The 22830-nt window shown below is 48.8% G+C and overlaps 1 protein-coding gene across 1 annotated transcript in view; it reads left to right on the forward strand.

Annotated features, from left to right (window-relative positions):
• Positions 1–22546, forward strand: part of ST8SIA2 (ST8 alpha-N-acetyl-neuraminide alpha-2,8-sialyltransferase 2) — a 59480-nt gene extending 36934 nt beyond the window's left edge. Inside the window, exons 4-7 of the mRNA XM_030873218.2 lie at positions 2963–3220; positions 7670–7963; positions 21116–21402; positions 21605–22546. Of these exons, the coding sequence (XP_030729078.1) occupies positions 2963–3220; positions 7670–7963; positions 21116–21401 (838 nt within the window). The 3' untranslated portion in view covers position 21402; positions 21605–22546. The remainder of the gene's footprint in view (positions 1–2962; positions 3221–7669; positions 7964–21115; positions 21403–21604) is intronic.
• The last annotated feature ends 284 nt before the right edge of the window (positions 22547–22830 follow it).

Raw genomic sequence — 22830 nt, forward strand, 5'->3', positions numbered from 1 at the left:
CACAGCCCCACCTTCCCAACCCATCATCATGGAGAGGAAGCTGAGAACAGGGGGCTGGGGCATGGCGGTCAGCCTTGACCATAGCCACCATACAGAGCAGGGAGCTTCCCCCTTCAGGTGGGCTCACCGTCAAAATGCCCCTACCCCCAGGTTCTTGAGGCTTGGATTTGGGGCCTGAGAAAGTGTGGGGAGTAGAGAGGTGTGAGATTGGAGCCCTAGCCGCTGAGAAAGCATCTGAAGGAGCTGACTCCTGTCACCACCGTTCTGCCTCCCCTCGTTCAAGGCCTCTTCTGAGGGCCCCTGGCTGGGCCCTCGGCCTTCATCTTACACCCCAACAGCTGCCACCTGCGTTACTCACCCCTGGTCAGCAGCCCTGTGAGGCAGTCCGAGGAAACGGACTGCTGTAACAAATTTCACACAAGAGCAATGGATTCCCCTAGAGTTCTGGGGCTCAGAATTCCAAGCGCTCCCTCTGAAGGCTCCAGGGGAGAATCTGTCCTTGCCCCTTCCAGCTTCTGCTGGCTCCAGGCCTTCCCTGCCGTGTAGCCATGTCACTCCAGTCTCCGCCTTGTCTTCACGTGGCCTTTCGCTCTGTGTCTGTGTGTCCCCTCTCCTATCTCTGCTAAGGACACTTGTCATTGGATGTAGGGCCCGTCAGGGTAAGCAGGATGATCTCGAGATCCCTAATTTAAATACATGTGCAAAGACGCTGTTTCCAAATAAAGCACCTCACAGGTTGCAGGGTTAGGAGGTGAACATATATTGGGGAGGCCACTGTTCACCCCACTACACCATCTGTGAGTGAAATCCTCCTGCCAGCACAAGCCCACCTCAATCTCCACTCACTCTTTCTCCCACCACTGGGTAGAGAAAAGGATATTTCCCCCTTTCGGAGAAGACCAGACTGTGGCCGCCATGGGGATCCTGCAAACACACAGCTACCTCGGCAGGAACAATGTGCCTTCACCCAGGGGGGAAAAGGATTTCCTTCATCTTCCTTCAATTAGTCACCAAAATTATTCATAATAAAGATTCTGTGAGTGATTTGGAATGATGTTTAATAATCAGTAGTAATTTCTCACAATTAGTTGGAAATTAATTCATCCACAGAGGAGTTTATCTGTGGGCTTTCTGGGGGCTCTCTTTGCTTTTAAATACTCTGGGGGTAAGTAATTGCAAAGGTTTCAGCAATGTCCAGACCATATTAGTTTGTAAAGTTGTGTAATCCCAGGTAAAGCACTATAAATAAAAACGATGTTTTCTGTTGTATCTCTGTTTTCCATCAAGAGATACAAATTATGCATCAAGAGTGGTTTCCCCTGCATGAAAGCACGAGATCCAGACTATTGATAAGGCAAGACCAGTGGAACAGGAGCGTTGTGCCCTGTCGAGCATTCTAGGTGCCCCTTGGTGACGCCAGAGGCTCCCAAACCTGGACCCACCTGAGAGTCCCCTGCAGAGCCTTTGAAAGCGTGCTGAGACCCGGGCCACACTCAGAATCAGGATTTCTCAGGCGTCAGCCTGGAGCCTCTGAATTCTTTATACTTCCCCAAATGATTGAATGTGCATCCTGCTGGGATACACCACAGGTTGTGACCATCTCAGATCACACAGGCCCTCAGGGATCAGTGTTAGCATCTGTGCCATGGGGCAGCCACCTTGCAAAACCTCACATTCGCAAAGCGTGTGAAGGTCCTGTTCCTCTGGGGCTTGGTGGAAGAGAACAGCATCGTTGTGTCTGTTCTAGATGGGGGCTCGCTAGCTGCAGGAAATGAAATTAATTCCAGGTGATCTGGGTACCAGATTTCCTTCTCTGGATGACTTGAATCATTTCTAAAAACCTTTGGGGCAGTTTACACAGTTTTTAAAGGGAAACCTCCAGTTAGGATCCTCACCTTCCTGGGGGCAGGAATGAAACTCCCCTGGTGATTCTGAGAGGATTCCTATCCCTTTTCTGACCACATCCCATCCCATCTATGTGCTTTGCTAGATGATTCTGGAGCTTTCCCCCTAAAAGTCACGCTGAAGCCTAGAGAGCTGTCTTTTGATCACCTTTGTTCTGAAACAGCACAAAGCAACGCTGCTCTGTGGGACCAGAGAGGTATCAATAGTTACAAACTCCAAACAAGCCAGCAGTGAGGAGGGCCAGGGAGCACACAGCACAGAAAGGACCAGTGCACGGACGGCAGGACACGTTCGCAGTCCCGCAAACGGGGAGTGGTTGACACACCTCACAGCGTCCACACACCCACTCGCCCCCTGGAAGGCCCCTGTGCACAGAGAAGGCTTCCAGGGAAGAAAATTGGCCACTGAGGAATGAGGGACCCCTGTCATTCCGGTTTCCAGGTCCTAATTCAGGACTGCCTGTCAGATGGTGGCCCTGAATCCCACTCAGAGAGGGGAGCATGAGATAGGATGACCATGGTCTGGGTTTGCCCAAGACTCAGGTACAGTTTGTCCCTGGGGTACAAGGCTTTCAGTCTAAAACCATGCTTTCCTAGGCAAACCAGGATGGCAGGTCACCCTTCCTTCCAGGGCCCTTCATGATGAGCTCACATTCAGTCCTGATGAAGTCATTTCCCAGGGCAGGTATTCAATCTCCTAGAAGGAGGACCAGATCGGCCTCTGGGCCGTGTTGCCAGTCTCTGCCCAGAACCAGAGATTGGAGATTCTCCAGTCAAACACATAGACGGGATGAGATGTGGTCAGAAAAAGGATAGAAATCCTCTCAGAATTACCAGGGAAGTTTTATTCCTGCCCCTAGGAAGGTGAGGATCCTAACTGGAGATTTTACTTTAAAAACTGTGTAACCAGAGATTCTCGGAGGGCATCTGACCTCTAGCTGCCCCTGTGTGCTGGGCTGCGTCAGCCCTGCAGGGTGACCAAGGAGAGGAAAAGCCGGGTTGGCAAAGGGCAGGTAGCAACGGGAGACTTTTTCCTCATGTGTGTTTGGTTTTCGTAGGAAGCAAATCTTAAAGTTCTTGGATGCTGAAAAGGACATTTCTGTCCTCAAGGGGACCCTGAAACCCGGAGATATTATTCATTACATCTTCGACCGAGACAGCACAATGAACGTGTCCCAGAACCTCTATGAGCTCCTCCCCAGAACCTCTCCACTGAAGAACAAGCACTTCGGGACTTGTGCCATCGTGGGCAACTCCGGGGTCTTGCTGAACAGCGGCTGCGGGCAGGAGATTGACACACACAGCTTTGTCATCAGGTAACCGCAGTAGGTCCCCTGGACACAAAGTGACAGGCATATTTAAGTTGAGCTTTGCCAGTTGTCCCAAAAGGTTGAAACAAGATTAGTTGGGTGAGTCCCCTTTCTCAACCTTGACTGTCCATTAGAATTGCTCGGTAGCCTTGGAAAGTTCCAATGTCCAGACTGCACCCCAGACTAATTAAGTCCGTCTGAGGGGTGGGGGCATGTAGCCCAGGGAGCCTGAGGGCTTCTGGTGTACAGCCAAGATTTTTTTTTTTAAACATCTTTATTGGAGTATAATTGCTTTACAATGGTGTGTTAGTTTCTGCTTTAAAACAAAGTGAATCAGTTGTACATATACATATATCCCCATATCTCCTCCCTCTTGCGTCTCCCTCCCACCCTCCCTATCCCACCCCTCTAGGTGTTCACAAAGCACCTAGCTGATCTCCCTGTGCTATGTGGCTGCTTCCCACTAGCTATCTATTTTACATTTGGTAGTGTATATATATATGTCCATGCCACTCTCTCACTTCGTCCCAGCTTACCCTTCCCCCTCCTCGTGTCCTCAAGTCCATTCTCTATGTCTGTGTCTTTATTCCTGTCCTGCCTCTAGATTCTTCAGAACCATTTTTTATTTTTTACATTCCATATATATGTGTTAGCATACGATATTTGTTTTTCTCTTTCTGACATACTTCACTCTGTATGACAGTCTCTAAGTCCATCCACCTCACTACAAATAGCTCAATTTCGCTTCTTTTTATGGCTGGGTAATATTCCATTGTATATATGTGCCACATCTTCTTTATTCCTCTGTCGATGGACACTTGGGCTGCTTCCATGTCCTGGCTATTGTAAATAGAGCTGCAATGAACATTGTGGTACATGACTCTTTTTGAATTATGGTTTTCTCAGGGTATATGCCCAGTAGTGGGATTGCTGGGTCATATGGTAGTTCTATTTTTAGTTTTTTAAGAAACCTCCATACTGTTCTCCATAGTGACTGTATCAGTTTACATTCCCACCAACAATGCAAGAGGGTTCCCTTTTCTCCACACCCTCTCCAGCATTTATTGTTTGTAGATTTTTTGATGATGGCCATTCTGACCGGTGTGAGGTGATACCTCATTGTAGTTTTGATTTGCATTTCTCTAATGATTAGTAATGTTGAGCATCCTCTCATGTGTTTGTTGGCCATCTGTGTATCTTCTTTGGACAAATGTCTATTTAGTTCTTCTACCCATTTTTGGATTGGATTGTTTCTTTCTTTCAGTATTGAGCTTCATGAGCTGCTTGTATATTTTGGAGATATATCCTTTGTCAGTTGCTTCGTTGGCAAATATTTTCTCCCATTCTGAGGTTTGTCTTTTCATCTTGTTTATGGTTTCCTTTGCTGTGCAAAAGCTTTTAAGTTTCATTAGGTCCCATTTGTTTATTTTTGTTTTTATTTCCATTTCTCTAGGACGTGGGTCACAAAGGATCTTGTACAGCCAAGATTGAGAACTGTTGGTGTAGAACAGAGGCAGGCAGACTATGGCCCATAACCTGTTTTTGTCAATAAAGTTTTACTGAAACACAGCCATGCCCATTCATTCTCATATCCTCAGTAGCTGCTTTCTCACTGCAATGTAGAATTGAATTAGTTGTACAGAGTTGAAGAACTGCAGCAGAGAGAGCATGTAGCCCACAAGCCTAAAATATTTATCTGGCCCTTTGCAGGAAAAGTTTGTTAACCCCTGGATAGAGCCCAGCACAAAAGTTTGGTTAAAAAAGTCTCCTGGGCTGGCCAGTTGTTGGCCCAAGTTTGGAAAACTCTTTTAAGGTGTATTCTACTAGTTCCTTTATTCTCCTGTAGACAAAATCTGGGAAGTGAAGGGGCGACAGAGAAACTTGTATTTGTACTTGACCATCATTCTCTCCAAAGAGAGAATGAGGTCTCATTCTCATTTCTCATTTTCCAGTCACCTGGGGACACATTTGGACACAGTTACTCACGGCCCTGATACCTGACCCCCAACCCAACTCAAAAACAAGGGCTTGCTGTCCCCTGGTCAAAAGTAGGGCACACAGAGCCTCGAGTTTCATCCCAAACAGCACCCCAGCACTGGCAGAACCGCATCTCACGTTTCTATCGGGACTCTCTTGATGCAAAGAGAGCCTTGTCCCGGGCTTTGGGAAGCGGCCTTATCACAGAGCTCCCTGGACCTCAGGACGTGGGATTAGATGGTGTGCTGACTCCTGCATCCACTGTGATGCACGAGCTGCTGCAGCCCCGCAGCCACGCTTGTTTTAGTTTGTTGTCCTTTCCCAGGTTCTGTCTGTGCCTGGCGTACCCAGTGGTCCAGTCCTGTTTCTCAAAGCTCTCCAGTCGAAAAACTGGGGATGGAGGGGAGAAGGGAGAGAAGGGAAGTGGCAGGTTTGTCTGATTAGAAGCCAGAGAAGGGGTGAGGGTAGTTCGGGAGGGCGTTAAAGGTATGGGCAGAGGGCAAAAGCTGACCCTGGCAGGGTCTGATCACCTCCTGGGGAGCCTGGCAGCGTTGAAGGCGGCCTTCCTGACCTGGTTTCCATATTGAGTTTTCAGTGCTCCACCCAGCCTGGCCCCAGGATTTCCAGAGGCCACAGCAGGTTCTAACCAACAGTTTTTTGTTTTGCTTTGTTTTGTTTTTTTGACACTTGCACAGCAAGATGAGTGGTATGATGTCTGGAGTCCAGTCTTGGCTCTGCTGCCCATTTGTCACGTGACTTGGAGTGTGTCACGCCCCTTTCTGGGCCTCAGTTTCATCATCTGTAACCTGGGCGGTTCGGCTGGCGGTCTCTGAAGTCCTTCCGTTAGTCTCTAGCCCAGTGTCTCCAAACATAACGAGCGTATGAATCACCTGAGCTTATCAAGATGCAGAGTCATCAGGTCTGGGGTGGGGCCCGAGACTCTGCATTTCAAATACCCTTGTGCCGATGAGTGGACCGCACTTTGAGAGGCACGGCCACAGCATGCTCTGCCTCTCCCAGGACTCACGTCCGCAACGGTCCACACGCACTTGGAAAAGAGGGACCTGAAACACCACGGCGAGAGCCACTTAGAACAATGTGTGGCTGTACTTTGACCTTTACTCTATGGTTCTCACAGATCTGCCTGTCTATGGGGCCGACTTGTGTGGTCTTTCAGGACAAAAGTCACACGGTGCCACTGTGTACAGACCCCCACTGGCTGCCAGGTGGCAGCATCCCTGACACACAGACCCTTTGCTATCTCACCTTGCTTGCCTCTCTCACCCCATCTCCTCTACACAATATGCCCCCATCAGAGCAAATCACCTGCCTTCCCCTAAACACCCACACTGCTTCATACCCCTAGGCCCCCGTGATACATTTATTGGGCCTGAAATGCTATAGCGTGATGTTTCCTAAACTGCCTGGTTATAAGACTAAATATCAATTCCTCAGCTCACCTGCTGAATCTGGACCTCTAGGTGAGGGACCTGGGGATTCTGGTTTTTTGGTCGTTTTTTTTTTTTTTGCGGTATGCGGACCTCTCCCACTGTTGTGGCCTCTCCCGTTGCGGAGCACAGGCTCCGGACGTGCAGGCTCAGCGGCCATGGCTCACGGTCCCAGCCGCTCCGCGGCATGTGGGATCTTCCCGGACCGGGGCACGAACCCGTGCCCCCTGCATCGGCAGGCGGACTCTCAACCACTGCACCACCAGGGAAGCGCAGGGTTCTGTATTTTTAACCACTGCCTGAGATGATTCTTCTGCTCTTGCAAGCTGGAGAAACACTCTCCTGAGGTCCCTTATCCACAGACGGGCTTCTGCTCTGCCATCCTTCCAGACTTCCCGTGATGGTCACCACCTCAGGAAGCCCACCCGATGCTCCTCCCTGTGAGGATGATGATAACAGTTAACATGTACTGAGCTCTCACTGTGGCCCAGCAACGTTCTAAGTACTGGGTGTCTAGGGACTGCCTTAATCCCTGGGAGGGGATGCTGTTGTGATCTCCGTCATAGCTAAAAAAAACTGTTGTGGCGCTTCCTTAGCCAGGAGGAAGCTCTCAGAAAGCACAGAGAGGTTGATCAGGTTACCTAGAATCACACAGGTAGAAAATATCGGAGCTGAATTCTGAACCCAGGAGTGTGTCTTCAGAGCCCTCACTCTGTCACCTAATGTGACCAGGTCACACCTGCCTATAGCATGGTCAACTTGTGGGCTGAGGGCTGACTTACAGGCAGGCATTGTACAACCCCGGGGCCCAGCAAGGTTCTATGTATGTGCTAAGGGCCCAGCCAATATGTGTGTCAGGAGAAGAAAGAACAGGGATGACAGGAGGGCCTGGTGAATTCAGGAGGATGCCCTACGTCTTTGTTTGGGGATGAGAAGGATGCAAGGAGAGATCAAGGATGGATAAAGTTAAGTATAAGCAGCAGTGCCTCAGCTTCCCCAAAAGGACCATCGCTGCCTTTTTCTCCGGCAGGTGCAACCTGGCCCCGGTGCAGGAGTACGCCCGGGACGTGGGGCTCAAGACAGACCTGGTGACCATGAACCCCTCTGTCATCCAGCGGGCCTTCGAGGACTTGGTCAACGCCACGTGGCGGGAGAAGCTGCTGCAGCGGCTGCACAGCCTCAACGGCAGCATCCTGTGGATCCCCGCCTTCATGGCCAGGGGCGGCAAGGAGCGGGTCGAGTGGGTCAACGAGCTCATCCTGAAGCACCGCGTCAACGTGCGTACTGCATACCCCTCTCTGCGCCTGCTGCACGCCGTCCGCGGGTGAGCAGCCACGGGGTGCGGGGGGTGCTCGAGAGGCGGTTTTCCTTTCCCAGGTGCATTTGCAGCCCAGCTCCACCACTCACTCGTTGTCTGACCTCTGCAAGTCACCTGGCCTTTCTGAGCCTCCCTTCCTGGAGGAGTAGGCTGGCTGGCAAACGTGTGGCATGTGGCGTGCCAGTTCTGAGCAATCTGTTGCCCCCACCCAGAGAGCAGTGTGGAGAATGATCCTCGGACAGCCACTGGGTGGAGGAGGAACCACAGGGGGGCAAAAAGGAAAGCAGGAATATCTGTTGGGAAGCGGTTGCAAGAGTCCAGGTTGGGAATCACTGTGGCTTCGACTGGGACAGTGGTAGTAGATATGCAATGCTTTGGTCAGATTTGCTAGAACGTTTGGAGTAGAGGCAGCAGGATTTGCTAATGGATTCTATTTAAGGACCTCAAGGGGTGAGAGAAAGAGAGAAATCCAGGATGACTGTCAGGGTTAGAGCTGGAGCAGATGTGTGGACAGTGGCACCATTCCCTGTGATGGGAGAGTCTGGAAGAAGTCTGTGTGTTTGGGCATGTTGAGGAAGAGAGCTCTTTCTTGGGCATATTCACTGTGAGATACCTGTTACAAATACATCTCATGACACTCCTGACTGCCAGCTTGGCCCTGCATCCAGTGGTCCATCCAACCACCTGGCAGTTCACAGTCCTGCTCTGGTGACATAAGACAATTTCTGGGGGACATTGGAATGATCTTCACTGGGGCCTTAGCCTAACTTGGTGTGACCCTAGGAAGTCCTTTGAGCCACCCAGAAAGAACTGTTGCTGTCTTCATAAAGGTGACCCCCGACCTGAGGCACCCAAGCCTGTGACCAACACTGGTCTAATTAGGATGGGTATCAATACAGAAACTCATTGCCCTCAAGAAAGACCTAGAGAGACATTCAATGAGAGGCAGCCACATTCGTGGCTGATGGAGAAGAGTGATATCTGTATGGACCCAGGCTCGCTAGGGCTGCATTCTTTATCCTGGAGGTGGACCTGTCAAGCCTCCCTTTGGCACTCACTTCACCCCCTCATGGAGGGGGGCTGCTGCAGCAGCCCGCATCTCATGGATTTAGGCTCCATGCCTTTAACATTGTTCCTTCCTGGAAGGAGGAAAGTCTTTATGTGGTTTGGAGGTCAGAGGATATGAGGGAAAGAGACGAAGTGCCCTTTGGTAAAGAGAAAAAAAGTCCCTTGGCTAGGGAATGGGCAACCACCTGGAAGAAACTGTGCAGCCAGAACTCTTTCCAGCTATAATTAACTCACTTTCACCTGTCAAAATAGCATTAAGCACCAGTAATAAGCCCTTTAAACAAACAGGCTGTTAATCCTGAGATTGCAACATCTTCCTTTGCAGGAACTCCCGGGAGGAAATACTGCAGGAGAGATGATGGGAAAGGGTTCTCCTTTTAGCAAGGGGAGGGAGCAGGAATGAGGGCTTCAGGGGCCTTGGGATGGATATCTGACAATGGCCCCCTCCCTCTGTGCGGACATTGGGCCCTATAGGGTTTGGGTCCAGTAGGGCATCACTGAGAAGGTGGGCAATGTCTGTATTGAGAGGAAGGGCTTGCCTCTGTTCCCACCAGGTGGGAACCTACCTGGTGTTTACTGCAAGAGGAGGAATGAGCTGGTGAGGGATGCAGAACAAAGGCATCTGAGAAAACAACAAGGGGTCATAGAGAAGAAGGCTGAGGAGGAATCTGGCTAAGAGGCAATCTGGCCTAGCATCAGGAACATGAGCTTTGGAGGTAGGGACACCTGGGTTCACATCCCAGCTCCGTTACTCCCTTGGTTGTATAATATCCTTGACCAGGTGGCTTGTATCCTGTGCCCTGCTTTCTCTATTTATACTGGGGAGCAATACCTACGACAGAATGTGTGTCCTGTGACAACACAGGGGAGACAGACAATCAGTCATAACTACTGTGATCATGGCAGCTGCCACCAACCCCCAACCAAGGGATTAGACTTGTCCTGTAGACTCAAGAGGTAGAAGCAGGACCAGAGGGTGAAATCACTGGGAGGGAAATGTATTTAGGCTCCATTTAATTAAGGAGTCTATAGAACAATGGACTAAGTCAAATTCACCTGAACTTTACCTCCAAGTTCCAATATGCGTTGTAGTTTGCAGAATAATCTTATTTCCTCATTAAAAATCTGTTGTCCAACAAACACCCCATTTATGGGGTGGGACAGAATAAACACTTTTTTATTGTGGTAAAATATACACCACATGAAATTTACCATTTTAACCATTTTCAACTGTGCAGTCCAGTAGTGTTAAGTATTTTCACATTGTTGTGAAACAGACCTCCAGAACTTTTTCTTCATGCCAATCCAAAACTCTGTACTGATTAAACACAAGTCCCCTCTTCCTCGTATATCCAACCCCTGGTAACCACCATTCTACTTCTGTTTCTATGATTTCGGCTACTTTAGGTGCCTCATATAAGTAAAGTAATATAGTATTTGCTTATTTGTGACTGGCTTGTTTCACTTAACGTAATGTCCTCAAGTTTCATCCATGTTGCAGCATGTGTCAGAACCTCCTTCCTTTTGAAGGCTGAATAATATACTATTGTATGTATATGCCATGATTTGTTTATCCATTCATCCATCCATGGACATTTGCTTTTACCTCTTGACTCTTGTGAATAGTGCTGCTATGAACATGGGTCTGTGAATAGCTCTTTGAGACCCTGCTTTCAATTCTTTTGGATATCCACTCAGAAATGGAATTGTTGGATCATACCGTAGCTCTATTTTTAATTTTTTAAGGAGCCTCCATACTGTTTTCCATAGTGGCAGCACCGTTTTACAATCTACCAACAGTGTACAAGAGTTCCAGTTTCTCCACATTCATCCAACACTTGTTATTCAATTTATCCACATCCTGACCAACACTCATTATTTTGGTTTTTTGATAGTATAACCAATTGAAACCATTTTAAAGTGTACAATTCACTTAGAAGAAATTCACTCTTATAGAAAAGCATAGGGAATCTCCTTATGACCTTGGGTTTGGCAATGGTTTCTTAAGTATGACACCAAAAACACAGGTAACAACAACAGCAGCAAACAACAAAATAGATTAAAATGGACTTCATCAAAATTAAAACTCTTCGTGTGCCAAAAAGACAATATATCAAGAGAGTTAAAAAGCTACCCATAGAATAGGAGAAAATATTTGCAAATCATATTATCTAATAAGGGATTAATATCCAGAATATATAGAGACCTCCTATAACTCAACAACAACAAAAATCAAACAACCCAATTCAACAATGGCCAAAGGACTTGAATAGACATTTCTCCAAAGTAGATATACAAGTGACAAATAAGCACATGAAAAGGTGCTCAACATCACTGATCACTAGGGAAATATAAGACAAAACAACAATGCGTTACAACTTCACACCCACTAGAATGGCTATTATCAAAACAGTGGAAAATAACACGTGTGAGGAAACTAGAATCCTTGTGCTTGTTGATCAGACTGTCAAGTGGGAATTGACTTTGAGCACCCTAGTGTCTTCATCTTACAAATGAGGAACTTGATGACCAGACAAGTTGGGTGATTTGTATGAGGTCACCCAGCCAGTAAGAGTCACAACCATGAACTTAACCACATTGTCTCGCTTTAATGCAATGCACCAGATGTAGCAGAAATTCACACCCACCCAGTTCTGGATTTGGGGGTGCTATGAGCTCAGAGGGCTGAGAGCTGCTGCACTGAAGATGTGGTGTTAGTAGACCGCAGTGGATAGCAGCGTGTCAAGACTCCACCTGCACAGCACCGTTATCGCAAGCACAGGGCAGCTTCCCCACCAAGCAGCACAAGCGGGAAGGTCAGGACACCTCAGAACAGCCTTATAAGATAGATACTATTTCCATCCCCAGTTTACTCATAAGGAAACAGGCTCAGGAATGTGAAGAGGATTGCCCAAGATCACTCAGATGGGAAGAGGGGGATTAGAATCCACATGTAGAGGCTTCAAAGTCTCTGCTTTTCCCACTGCCACCCGCCTTCCCATATCCTTGACACACAGACTGACCACTGTCTGTTGACCATTGATGCCCCAAAGACACTAATTGATTAGATTAATGTTGACTTCATGGAGATCTTTAAGAACAGGCCACCAGCACCCTGTCCTGCCAACTGTCCCCATTTTTACCAGTGACTTACTTGAAGGCATCAATTGTCTGCTTAGCAAATTCACAGGTGATGTGACTTTTGGGGAATTCCCAATATTGGGGGCCTCAGAGTTGAATCCAAATTTCTCTTGACAGGCTGAAACAACGAGCCAATCTAAGAGGAAGAAATTTCATATGAATGAATGCAAGATTCTGTACTTGGGTTCCAAACAGTTGTACAGGTAAAGAGGGATAAACAGTACCAACCATCAGCAGATGTGTGGTTGCTCAAAGGGATAATGTGATCTTAGCATTACACATCCATAGCAATGGATGGATGGGTAACATCTTTGAGAATCAGGGAGGTCAGTGATGGATTGTTGGAGAATCACATTCCGTTTTGGGTACCAGGCTGGAGAGGGGCCACAGTGGCAAAGAAATTCAAAAGTTGAAAGGATTTGGGAAGAGAAGTCTCCAAGGAGTATGAGAGCAATCTTTCTTATTCAGCAAATACTTACAGGCACCTCAAGGGTTCCAGGCCTGTGCTGGGGGAACACAAAAATCAATAAATCAAGGCTCCTGCCCTTGAAGGGCTCGCAGATTTGGGCTGTGAGTCTCCAGGTATGAACTAGGGTCGGGAAAGGATCTAGAGTAAGTCTGGTTTCCTCTGGACACTGGGAAGAACATTCCAACAAATAAAGATCATCTGAAATGAGTATAGTTGCCTCTTAGGAACGGATGAATTCTGCATGCTTGGAGATGTCCAGACAGCAAGGGATGCCCCTTACTGGGCTGTGGAGAGGGAAATGTGTATTATACAGTTAGGGTGTTAGTTTGCTAGGGCTGCTGTAACAAAGTACCACAGGCTGGGTGGCCTAAAGCACAGAAATGTATTGCCCTACAGTTCTGGACGCTCGAAATCCTTCTGGGGCCTCTGAGGGAACAATCTCTTCCAGGCCTCTCTCTTTGGCTCGTAGATGGCCATCTTCATCATTCTCCCTGTCTGTCTCCAGATTTAAGGACATCAGTTATATTGGATTAGAACTCACTCTAGTAGCCTCATTTTAACTTGGTTGTCTCTGTAAAGACCCTTATCTCCAAAGGTCACATTCTGAAGTACTGGAAGTTATGACTTCAACATATGAGTTTCGAGGGGATGCAATTCAGCCTTTAACAGTTGGGCTAGATGGTACCCGCGCCCCCCACCCCCACCCCCGCCCCGTGCACAGAGAGCCTTTGATTCAACACACCTGTGCTAGGAGAATCTCTACCCACCATGTACTCTCAAGATTCCTGCCATCTGTGGCAGTTATCAGTCCTGGACATTACAGGGAAGTGGGCAGCGTGAGGCAGAGACACTGAGCAGAAGGGCTGCCCTTCGACACTCACTGCCCCTGACCCAACCTGGCTTCCAGGAGCTTCTGGCTCTGCCGGCCCTCAAGGTGGCACAGTGCCCTGGCTGGCTGTTGGCAAGGGGCGTGAGCAATGGAGGAGAAGGACACCCAGGCAATTGAATTTGGCTGCAGGAAGTGGGAAGCTCTGGTCAGCAGCTGGTAGTGAATGGCTCTAATTCAGTTACCACAATGGGGAAGGCTGGGACCTACAGAGAGGGCTGCCCTTGGGCAGGAAAGCAGCTCGCTGGCTGGCCTGTGTAGCCAGCCGCCCAGCCCAGAAGCCTAGGGCACAGAAGGCCGGTGAATTCATGCTTAATTAGGCATCAAGAGTGCTGAGCCTAGGCCCTCGGAAGGCACTGATCCAGCGGGCACCACTGCCACGGCTGGAGCAGCGGCTCGGCAAAGTAGGCCTTGCTGCCTGTCAGAGGGGAGCAGAACCTGAGGCCGGAGGGCAGGTCCAGGGTGAGAGAGGAAGCAGGGTGCAGGGAGGCAGGGGAGAGACCAGCTAAGCCTGGAGGGGGTCCCTCCCAGACATGCCTATCAGAGTCCACAGAACACGTCTCCAGGGCTGGTCACAGGAGTTGAGGCCCAGTCTCCTGCAGTGGACACGGAGTGTGGAAGTGCATTGCATGGTGGTGTTACCTACAGAAAGGGAGGAAGGTCTGGGGTGTTAAAGCACAGATGGCATTGGTCATTTTTAATGGATTGTCTCCATTTTTTTTTTAAATAGCAATGGACATAGTCAAAAGAAAAAGCCAAATAGTGTGGAAGGATTTCAAGTGAAAAGTGAGGCCTCCTCCACAGAAGCAGCCTATTAGACTGGTTTTTCTATGTGTATCCTTCCAGAAATATCCCCTTTCACACCTAAGGGAGCATGTTTTAAGTACTGCACTTTGCTAAATTCCGGAAATTATTCCATATCGACATGCAACACCTCATTCTCCTTCACAGCTGCCTTACACTCCACCGTGTCTGGACCACAATTTCTGTTAGCAGAAGGCATCAGTGGGCATCGCAAGCTTTTCCAGTCTTCTGCTGGTATGATCAGTATTACAGCAATTGTCCTGGACTGGCATCTACACACATATGTATATATGTAGTCTTGCTTTTTAGATGTGCCATTGCTAAAAAAGAGAGATGGATATATGCTGTACGCATTGTTAGTTTTCATGGAGATTGCCAAATTGCCCACCACAGAGGTATGTACCAATTTACACTCCCACCTATGATTATTGGAAATACCTGTTTTCCCATAACCTCCCCAACATGATGTGTTATCAACAACTATTATCGCTGCCAATCCGGTGAAAAATGGCATCTCATTGTGTGAAATTGAATTTTCCTTTAATTATGAATGAAGTTAAATATAACTTTTTTTTCTATTTGTAGTGGCCTCAGTTTAGATTCCAGAATCTAGCCAGAAGGTTTAAACCCCCAAGAAATGGTCTTGCTGGGTCCCTGCAGGGCCTCTAGCGACAGAAGCAATACCTGTGCGGGAGCTGCGGTCTCTAGACTCCCTGGGGCCACCCCCACGTGTAGCAGGAGGAACGCCTTAAGTAACCGGCATCATGGTTTTTCCTTCTTTCTTTTGGCAACATACCGTCTAGGATGCTGTTAGCCCACGTTTCACATGTGAGAACCCAGTGGCTGCCTAGAAGGGTTTAGGGTAAGGCCAGGCTCCTTCCACCTCTCCTGCCAGTGCCCCCGAAGGGAGACATTAACCCCTACTTGCTAATCTTTACTCACTGCTTCATTAAACAGAGATCTGTGAAGCACCCACTCTATGGGTGAGCTATGCTCGGATCTGGGGTTACGTGGAAGCAAAAAGTCAACCCACTCGCTCACAGAAGTTTAAATTGTAGGGGAGGAGGAAGACAAGTGAACAAATCATTACAGCATAGCATGATCAGCGCTAGGATAGGAAAAGAACAACATACAGTACACAAAACCATCCAGGCAGGTCCTAGAAGGCTTCCTTCAGGGAAGCTGAGAAGGAGTTGCCAGCCAGTAGAAGTAGGAGGTGGGGGTGTCCTGGAAGAAACCAGAAGTTCCTGGTGGCAGTGTGGCTGTGCATGCCAGGTGGTGGGAGGGATTTCAGGCCCAAATCTCAAGGGCTTCACAAGTTGGGCTGAGGCTGCTGGATGTTACCCTGTGGACCCCAGGAGTCATGGGGGAGCTTTTGGTGGCATGGTAATACTTGAGGCTAGCCTGGCTTACTTGAATGAGAGCACTGGCTTGGGTAAGCATGGAGGCCTGGGGACCAGGAATCAGCCTCAAGCATCCCCAGGGCTTAACCAGCTCTGCACACCAGCCCCAAATTCTGAAACAAGCCCCCCGATCTCCAGTTCCACAAAGCTGGGAAGCTACATCCCGAGATGCCCCCCAAGACACCAGAGCTCTAAGGTGCTCCCAAGGAAAGACGGCAATGGGCTTTGAGGCCCCTGGACCAGAGACCGGGCTGGTGATGTAGATGACGAGAGAACAGGAGTCTGAGAGCCCTGTTTCTGGCTTTGCTGATGATCCTGTGCAAAGCATCACCAAGTATCCCTCGATGACCACCTGTGAGGCATTCCTGTTCCTTAAGGATGATATGAGCTATATCCCACAAAGTGCTTTCAGTTTCTTAGAGAAAGCCCCTTTGGTCACTTTTTCCAACCATGGCAGCCACCATGCTTGCCACATACCAAGCACAGGAATCCAGGGAGAAGGACAAGTGTGCTTTGGTGATGATTTTGGCAATCTTCATTTATTGCCGTCCATGCTCATAAAATATGCCACTTAATTGTCTTGGCAATTGGGGTAACAAATTTGAAAAATAATTACTGCCTTTTTGGAGATTACTTCGCCTTCTAATTAAAGCCTCCAGACTGGGATATTAAAGGCGCATTGTCAATACAGCATCGTGGATGCACCCAGCTAACCTCGTTTAGGAAGGCAAAATTAATTAGTTTGTGTTTTAACATCCAGCTGTTATCTCAAGGAAAGAAATCATCTACAAGTCGGCCATGCACACAGTCTCTAAATTGGCCAGGGCGACTGAGGAGCGATAAAGGAAATGGAGAGTGATTTGTTCCCGCATAACTGTCAGCTTCTAGAACAAGCTGCTCATTAAACGGCGTCCCCGTGTCCCTGTCAGACCTCACTCAGGAGCTCTTGTTTACCCACAGAGGCAGAATCGGAGATGAGAGGGTCCCTCCCTGCCACTGAGCTCTCAATTCATTCCGGAGCCTCTTTTGCTATTAACACCTTTCCCAGTGAGCAATTCTGGGCAGCAGATCTGAGAGGCTGGGTGTTTCTATTCCTGTCTTAGCTGGCCAGAGTCACAAAGCTGCATGCACTGCTAGCTTCCCCCTCTCTCCTTTTCTACTACTTCCCATTTTTCAATTCCATTTAAGTCCGAAGTTGCCGAGCGCCATGGAAGCCAGGATAATCAATTCTAGTTTATGTTACAATAACAATCCCTGAAACCCTTGTGATTTAGCACAACAGGAGTTTATTTCTCATCCTCGCAAAGTGTGATGTAGGTTGGTTGGAGCTGTCTTCCAACCAGTGATTCTAGGATTTAGGCTTCTTTCATCTTAGGCTGACATCATCTTTCCAGGAGGCACTGAGGTTCTCCAAGGCAGGAGTAAGCTCTCGGGGAACAGTTGGTCCAGCAGGGACCATTTCCTATTGCAGTCTATTGGCCAGAACTGGTCATGTGACCCCAGCTCATTTACAAGGGATGCTGAGAGATATAGGCAAGCCCATGGAGGACTGGTTGAGCGATGCTGTCTCTGCCATAGTGCCTTGGCTGCACCACACACTGAGCCAGGTGCCTCTGATGACCCCACAAAGGAGTGTAAGGCATGGCCTCTGCCCTTGGGGAGATCACAGTACAGTTTCAAGTGGGAGTCCAACCCATACAGTAATGAAGGATCAGCTCGGGTTGATACGCACGATAGGATCCATGGAAACAAAACTCATAATAATAAGGGGGCAATGACTAATTCAGTTTGAGCTGAGAGTGGAACAAAGGGACCATTTCCAGGAAGACGTGATTCACGTGCTCAGTTTGAGGGGAAAAAAAAAAGAGAGTTCACCAAGAGGACATGTAGGGGAGAGGCACATCTACGGGGAGGGCACTGCACTTGTCTGGGTAAACTCAGACCCACCTATGAGCTACTTGGACGTTTCCCCACTGATTCAATTCTTCCCTGCCTCTCTCTGGGTAGAGCATCAATGGCTTGAAAAGAAATTTATTTCTGAAAGCCTTACCCTGCTAAGCCCTTACAATCAGAAAATAAACAAACCGCAAATCCCTAATCTGTCATGTGGCCGTTGTTAGGGCTTGAATTTCTCAGGGAGTGAACAGTCTTTGAGATGCTCTCATGAGGGGACACAGCCCGTGGCTCATGTGTCCCTGGATAGTGTCAACAGCAGCTGCAGCCAGCTCATCCCCAACCCCAGCAACGCCCCCACCCCCCAGAATCACTATGGAGTGAAAAAAGACCAAGAACAAGGAGTGGGGAGGCTGCATTTTATCCAAGCTCTATCTGACCAGCTGTGTGAGAGGTTTGCCTCTTCTCAGGCAAGTCACCCTGGATTCTCACTTTTTCCTCTGTAAATTGAAAGACGAGGACAAGTTCAATCCAGGAGAACCGTGGATTACCCATAGATATGGTCTGTTAACTCACCCAATAGGGACTCACCGGATTAAAAAAAAAAATTTTTAAGTAGTTGCCAACATTTAAAAATTTGGAGAATTTGTGTTAAAATCCAGATTTCTGATACCTTTGAAAAAATCAGAAAATTTGACATGACCATACAAGACAACAATAAAACCAGCTACCCCTTTAGATGCCACAGTCCCCCCCCATTGCCTTGGCAACACAGAGGCCAGTGTCAGTTTTCCTTACACACATGTCCCAACTCCCAGCTCGCTCAGCTATATTCCCTGCCAGACCGCTGAGCTAGATGAGTTCTCCAGGCCCAACTGTCTTTAAAACTCGATGACTATCCCTTATGCTTACTTTCCCCCCTCTTTTCTCTAAATAAGTCTCGTTCTTAGGTTCTTCTGGCAGAACCACCTGCCAGTTAGAGCAGGGCTTCTAAGCCTTGACTGTACATTTGAATTACTGGGGGAGGTTTTAAAAATCCCAGCGTCCAGGCTGCACCTGGATGTGGGACCCAGGATGGGTCGTCCTAAAGCTCCAGGCAGGGGCAGCCTAGGTTGAGAACCATTAAGTTAAAGCTGAAAGTGCAATGGAGTAGCTCAAGAGGGGGTGAGCTCCCCACTATTAGATGTAGTTAAGCCGAGGTGTCAGCTGCTGCTCTTCTGAATTCTTCTCCTCCATGCACTCTTCCTGCCTTCAACCCCCAGGGTCCTCCCAAGCTCAGCTCAGCCCCACTGAGAATATAAAGTATTGAGGTAGTCTAAGGAAGGGCTCCCTATCTAATAAGCCCCAGTCTCAGCATCAAGCAACCCCCTGAGCCAGCACCATGGCTTGTCACTTTCCTACCCTGAGCCAGCTACATATCAGCTGGGATGAAACTTCTCAACCATGCAGGACAGAAATGATGAAGTTCTGTGGTATGTCCGCCAACTCTTTTCCTATTATTTTTTGTATTGTGTTTGCAGTTACTAGAGCCATTCTTCGGTCCTCTGCCTCTGCCTCTCTGTCTGATTCCAGGTTGGAAAATTCAGCTGCAGGGAAGTTTCTTGGCTCAGACAAGATGAAAAAGGAGAGGGTACAGAGAAAGGGGCCTTCAACTGACAGGCTTATGAAACAACAGCCGTTGTGAAAGAGGGCCGCCTGCAGAGCCCAGAAGAATCATGTTCACTCTGATTCCGGCCGTTGGGGACCACAGACTCCATCATCAATGTTAGGGGGGAAATTCAGACTACCCTGGCCTGACAGACAGGATGGGGTGGGAGGGAGCCTTGAAATAAGTTTTATTATATCCAATAGTATATGATTTACTGAAATTATATGGGTTATTAGGAATCTATAACCTTGTCTGATACAAAGGCTAATGTCTCCCCCAAAAGCTAAAGGATTTAAACTTGAGTCTCTGAAATGTTTGGGGGTCCCTATTTTGGAGCTGCAGAAGGAACCTCTTGCAAAAGGGTGTACTTGGGCTTCTAGAGAAGCTGCCCCCAAACTTTGAGCTAGAAGCACTGTTAATAGTGTAAAACAGTTGTAACTTTCAGCAACATGTAAGCGTTCTGTGCAGCGTCGCTTTACCTTCTGGCATGAATTTCACTGACACGTGTGACTTTATAGTCTTGGGCATCACTGTGCCTAGGCGCCACGGGGAACATCATTGGCCTGTGCTTCCGATGGGGGGTGGGTGTTTCTCACAGTGGCAAATGGGAGCTCGTGGGATGGGGGCCCACAGAGTGTGTTTGAGTACAGAAAAGCACGGACACTGTCTGGTGGAGACACAGTAGTAAGGACTTTGTGATAGGGAAGTACGGCTTTCCACCAAGGCATATGCATTACATCTAAAAGGATTCAGCATTGGGTAAGTGGAAGGTTTTATTAGAAATAAAGAGGTTGGACCACACATCCCAGTGGGTTCTAAATCCAAGCAGGAGAAAAACCATGATGGAAAACAAAAATGATGGCAAGGAGAGTGTCTATTTTCCCAGTTCTGAAGACACTTCTGGATTGTGGTGGAACTTGGAGGCTGTCTTGGCCATCCCTTGGTCTGTGCCCCATCGTTGCATAAATGTGAAAAAGTGGGTCCAGCAGGGAGAAGCAACTTGCTCAAAGGCACACTGGTAGTTGTAGACAGAACTGTCACTGAAACCACCTCTCAACCTCTGTTGCTTAGCCTGTGAAATGAAGATGGTTTCTTCCTCACTTCTTTCTCGATTAAGGTAAACCAAGGCCCTCTATGTACAAAGGTAGCTCAGCACCTCACTCAACACAGGAAGCCCTCAGCCTAAAGCTCTGCTCTCCCCGCCCTGCCTCCGCCCCGTGTTTCCTCTCATACTTCCGACAGAGTCCTTTGCAGAACCCAGCCTCACAGGGAAGGCCGCTGTTTGCTGCTCCCTCTGCCCTCCAGGGAAGCCACATATGCTCAGAGATGGGCAGCCTGCATCAGAGGCGGAAGGGGGCGGGGTGTGGGGCCTGTGGGCAGGGATGGGAAAGAAATCTGATGATGCTTAGGAGGCAAGGAGGTCAACCCCTGCCAAAGTCAGGTGTGGCAATAGGCAGTGGGCGCCATGCAAGAGGCGGCCCTTTATCAGGGTCGGCAAACTATGGTGCAGCCACACCCGTGTGTGTTGTCCGTGGCGCTCTCGGGCTACAATGGCAGAGGCCAGGATTATGGCCGCAAAGCCAGCCATTGTTGCCACCTGGCCCTTTACAGAGAAAGTTTGCAGCCCCTGCTTTAGGTTTCAACCAGCCTGAGCTCAAGTCAAGGTCCTGCCCTTTCTACCCAGGTGAACCTGGGCAAGCCCCTTTCATCTCTGAACCTCATGTCCTCAGCAGGTGGCAGGCTGTGGCCCAGGACAAAATCTTCCCCTTCCTGGAAAGGATAATTCGCAAACTCAGGTTTCTTTTTTGTTTCTTTGTTTCACTTTCTTTTTTTTTCTTTTCCCCAGATACTGGCTGACTAACAAAGTTCACATCAAAAGACCCACCACGGGCCTCTTGATGTACACCCTGGCCACACGTTTCTGCAACCAGATCTACCTCTATGGCTTCTGGCCCTTTCCACTAGATCAGAACCAGAACCCCGTCAAGTACCACTATTACGACAGCCTCAAGTACGGCTACACTTCCCAGGCCGGTCCCCATACCATGCCCTTGGAGTTCAAGGCCCTGAAGAGCCTGCACGAGCAGGGGGCTTTGAAACTGACTGTCGGCCAGTGCGACGGGGCCACGTAAGGTGAGCGCCCCGTGGGACTCAGTGGCTCACATTTCCTGCCAGCTACACCACAGGCAGATGGGAGTCGGGGTGGCACAAACTCTAGAACAAGCAGGCTAGTGGTTTTCTTTGTTCAAGTGTAAAACAGTGACCAGAATATATATATCTATACCTGCATATATATATTGACCTGAGTATTTATAACTGTGTGGTGTTCATCTAGCATTAGGCAGATAAGCCACAGGAAGAAGGTGTGGAGAACCCACCTGGATCAGATTGAGACTCAGAGCATCTTTGGGGGCAGAAGGACTGGACAGGAAGAGATGTCAGTCCCATGACTGGATGACACACTGCCTCCCAAGTTGGAGGGGTCTTTGGGCTCACGGATGATTGGAGAACCACTTGTTGGCCGCTGCCCCGAGCCTCTGAGAAATGTGGATTCTGGGTGAGCCAAGACCAGAGGGGACAACTTGACCCAAGTCTAAAATGGTGCTGTTCCCAGGAAGAGGGAGGTTGGAACATTCAGCCCAGCCAAGGAGCACAAGGTCACCAAAAGGAGCAGAGGCCACGTCAGAGCTGAGGACTCGGTTCCATGAACTTAGAGTTGAACTGCCCACAGGACGAACCACAGTTGACCCACCTGTCCCAGACCAGCCTCCATAGCTCTGGAGAGAAGGCTGGAGAAGACAGTGGACAGGTCCTATTCTGGCTTTGCAAGAACCCCCAAGAACCTGGGACCGAGCAGGCAGATGACACTAAATTGCTAGGGTGTTCCAAATCGTGTTTTCGAAAAATCGCAGCTTCCTACTAAGATTCAGCACTCCAGCCCCGAATAAGGCAAAAGAGTGTCCAAAATGTGGTGGCTGTTCTTTAAAGCCACTTGAGTTGTCAAGGAGGAAGGGACCCTGGGCTTTCATCCTCAGGGTTAGCCTCCTTCCTGCTCTGTTAGAATGTCACAGAAAGGACTGTGCTCTTCCCTTCTGCCTCCAGGGAAGCCGCCGCAAAAGCTTGAAAGGGCACCGCAAAGATAAATGTCATCCCTTTAAAATATAGGTGATTGCCTTCCCGGGTGCCTCGGGAGCCCCAGAGTGTGAGGCCCCAGAGTGTGGAAGAATGTTAAGCATCGAGCTCCATTTCTCTACAGCCACTGTGTTTGCTTTCTGCATCCTGCACTCCGGTGGGGGTGGGGGGGGGCGGGGGGTGTCTCTGCAGCCAGACTGTTGTGTCAATGTCACTTTCTTGTCACTTTCCTACCCTGATCGTCACACTTGCCGGCACTTGCCGGCACTGAGCTCCAACACTGAGGTTTTCAGCTCTGTGGGGAGAGGTTGCAATGTCCATCCCCACCTCCTTCTTTTCACAGAGGCAGTGATTTTAGAATTTGGCAAAATCCTTTTCCCCCCTATTAAGATTAAGAGTTAAGACTTTTTTGCAAAACCCAAAGCCAAA

Source organism: Globicephala melas, chromosome 2 (assembly GCF_963455315.2).
Source record: "Globicephala melas chromosome 2, mGloMel1.2, whole genome shotgun sequence".
Taxonomy (NCBI): Eukaryota; Metazoa; Chordata; class Mammalia; order Artiodactyla; family Delphinidae; genus Globicephala; species Globicephala melas.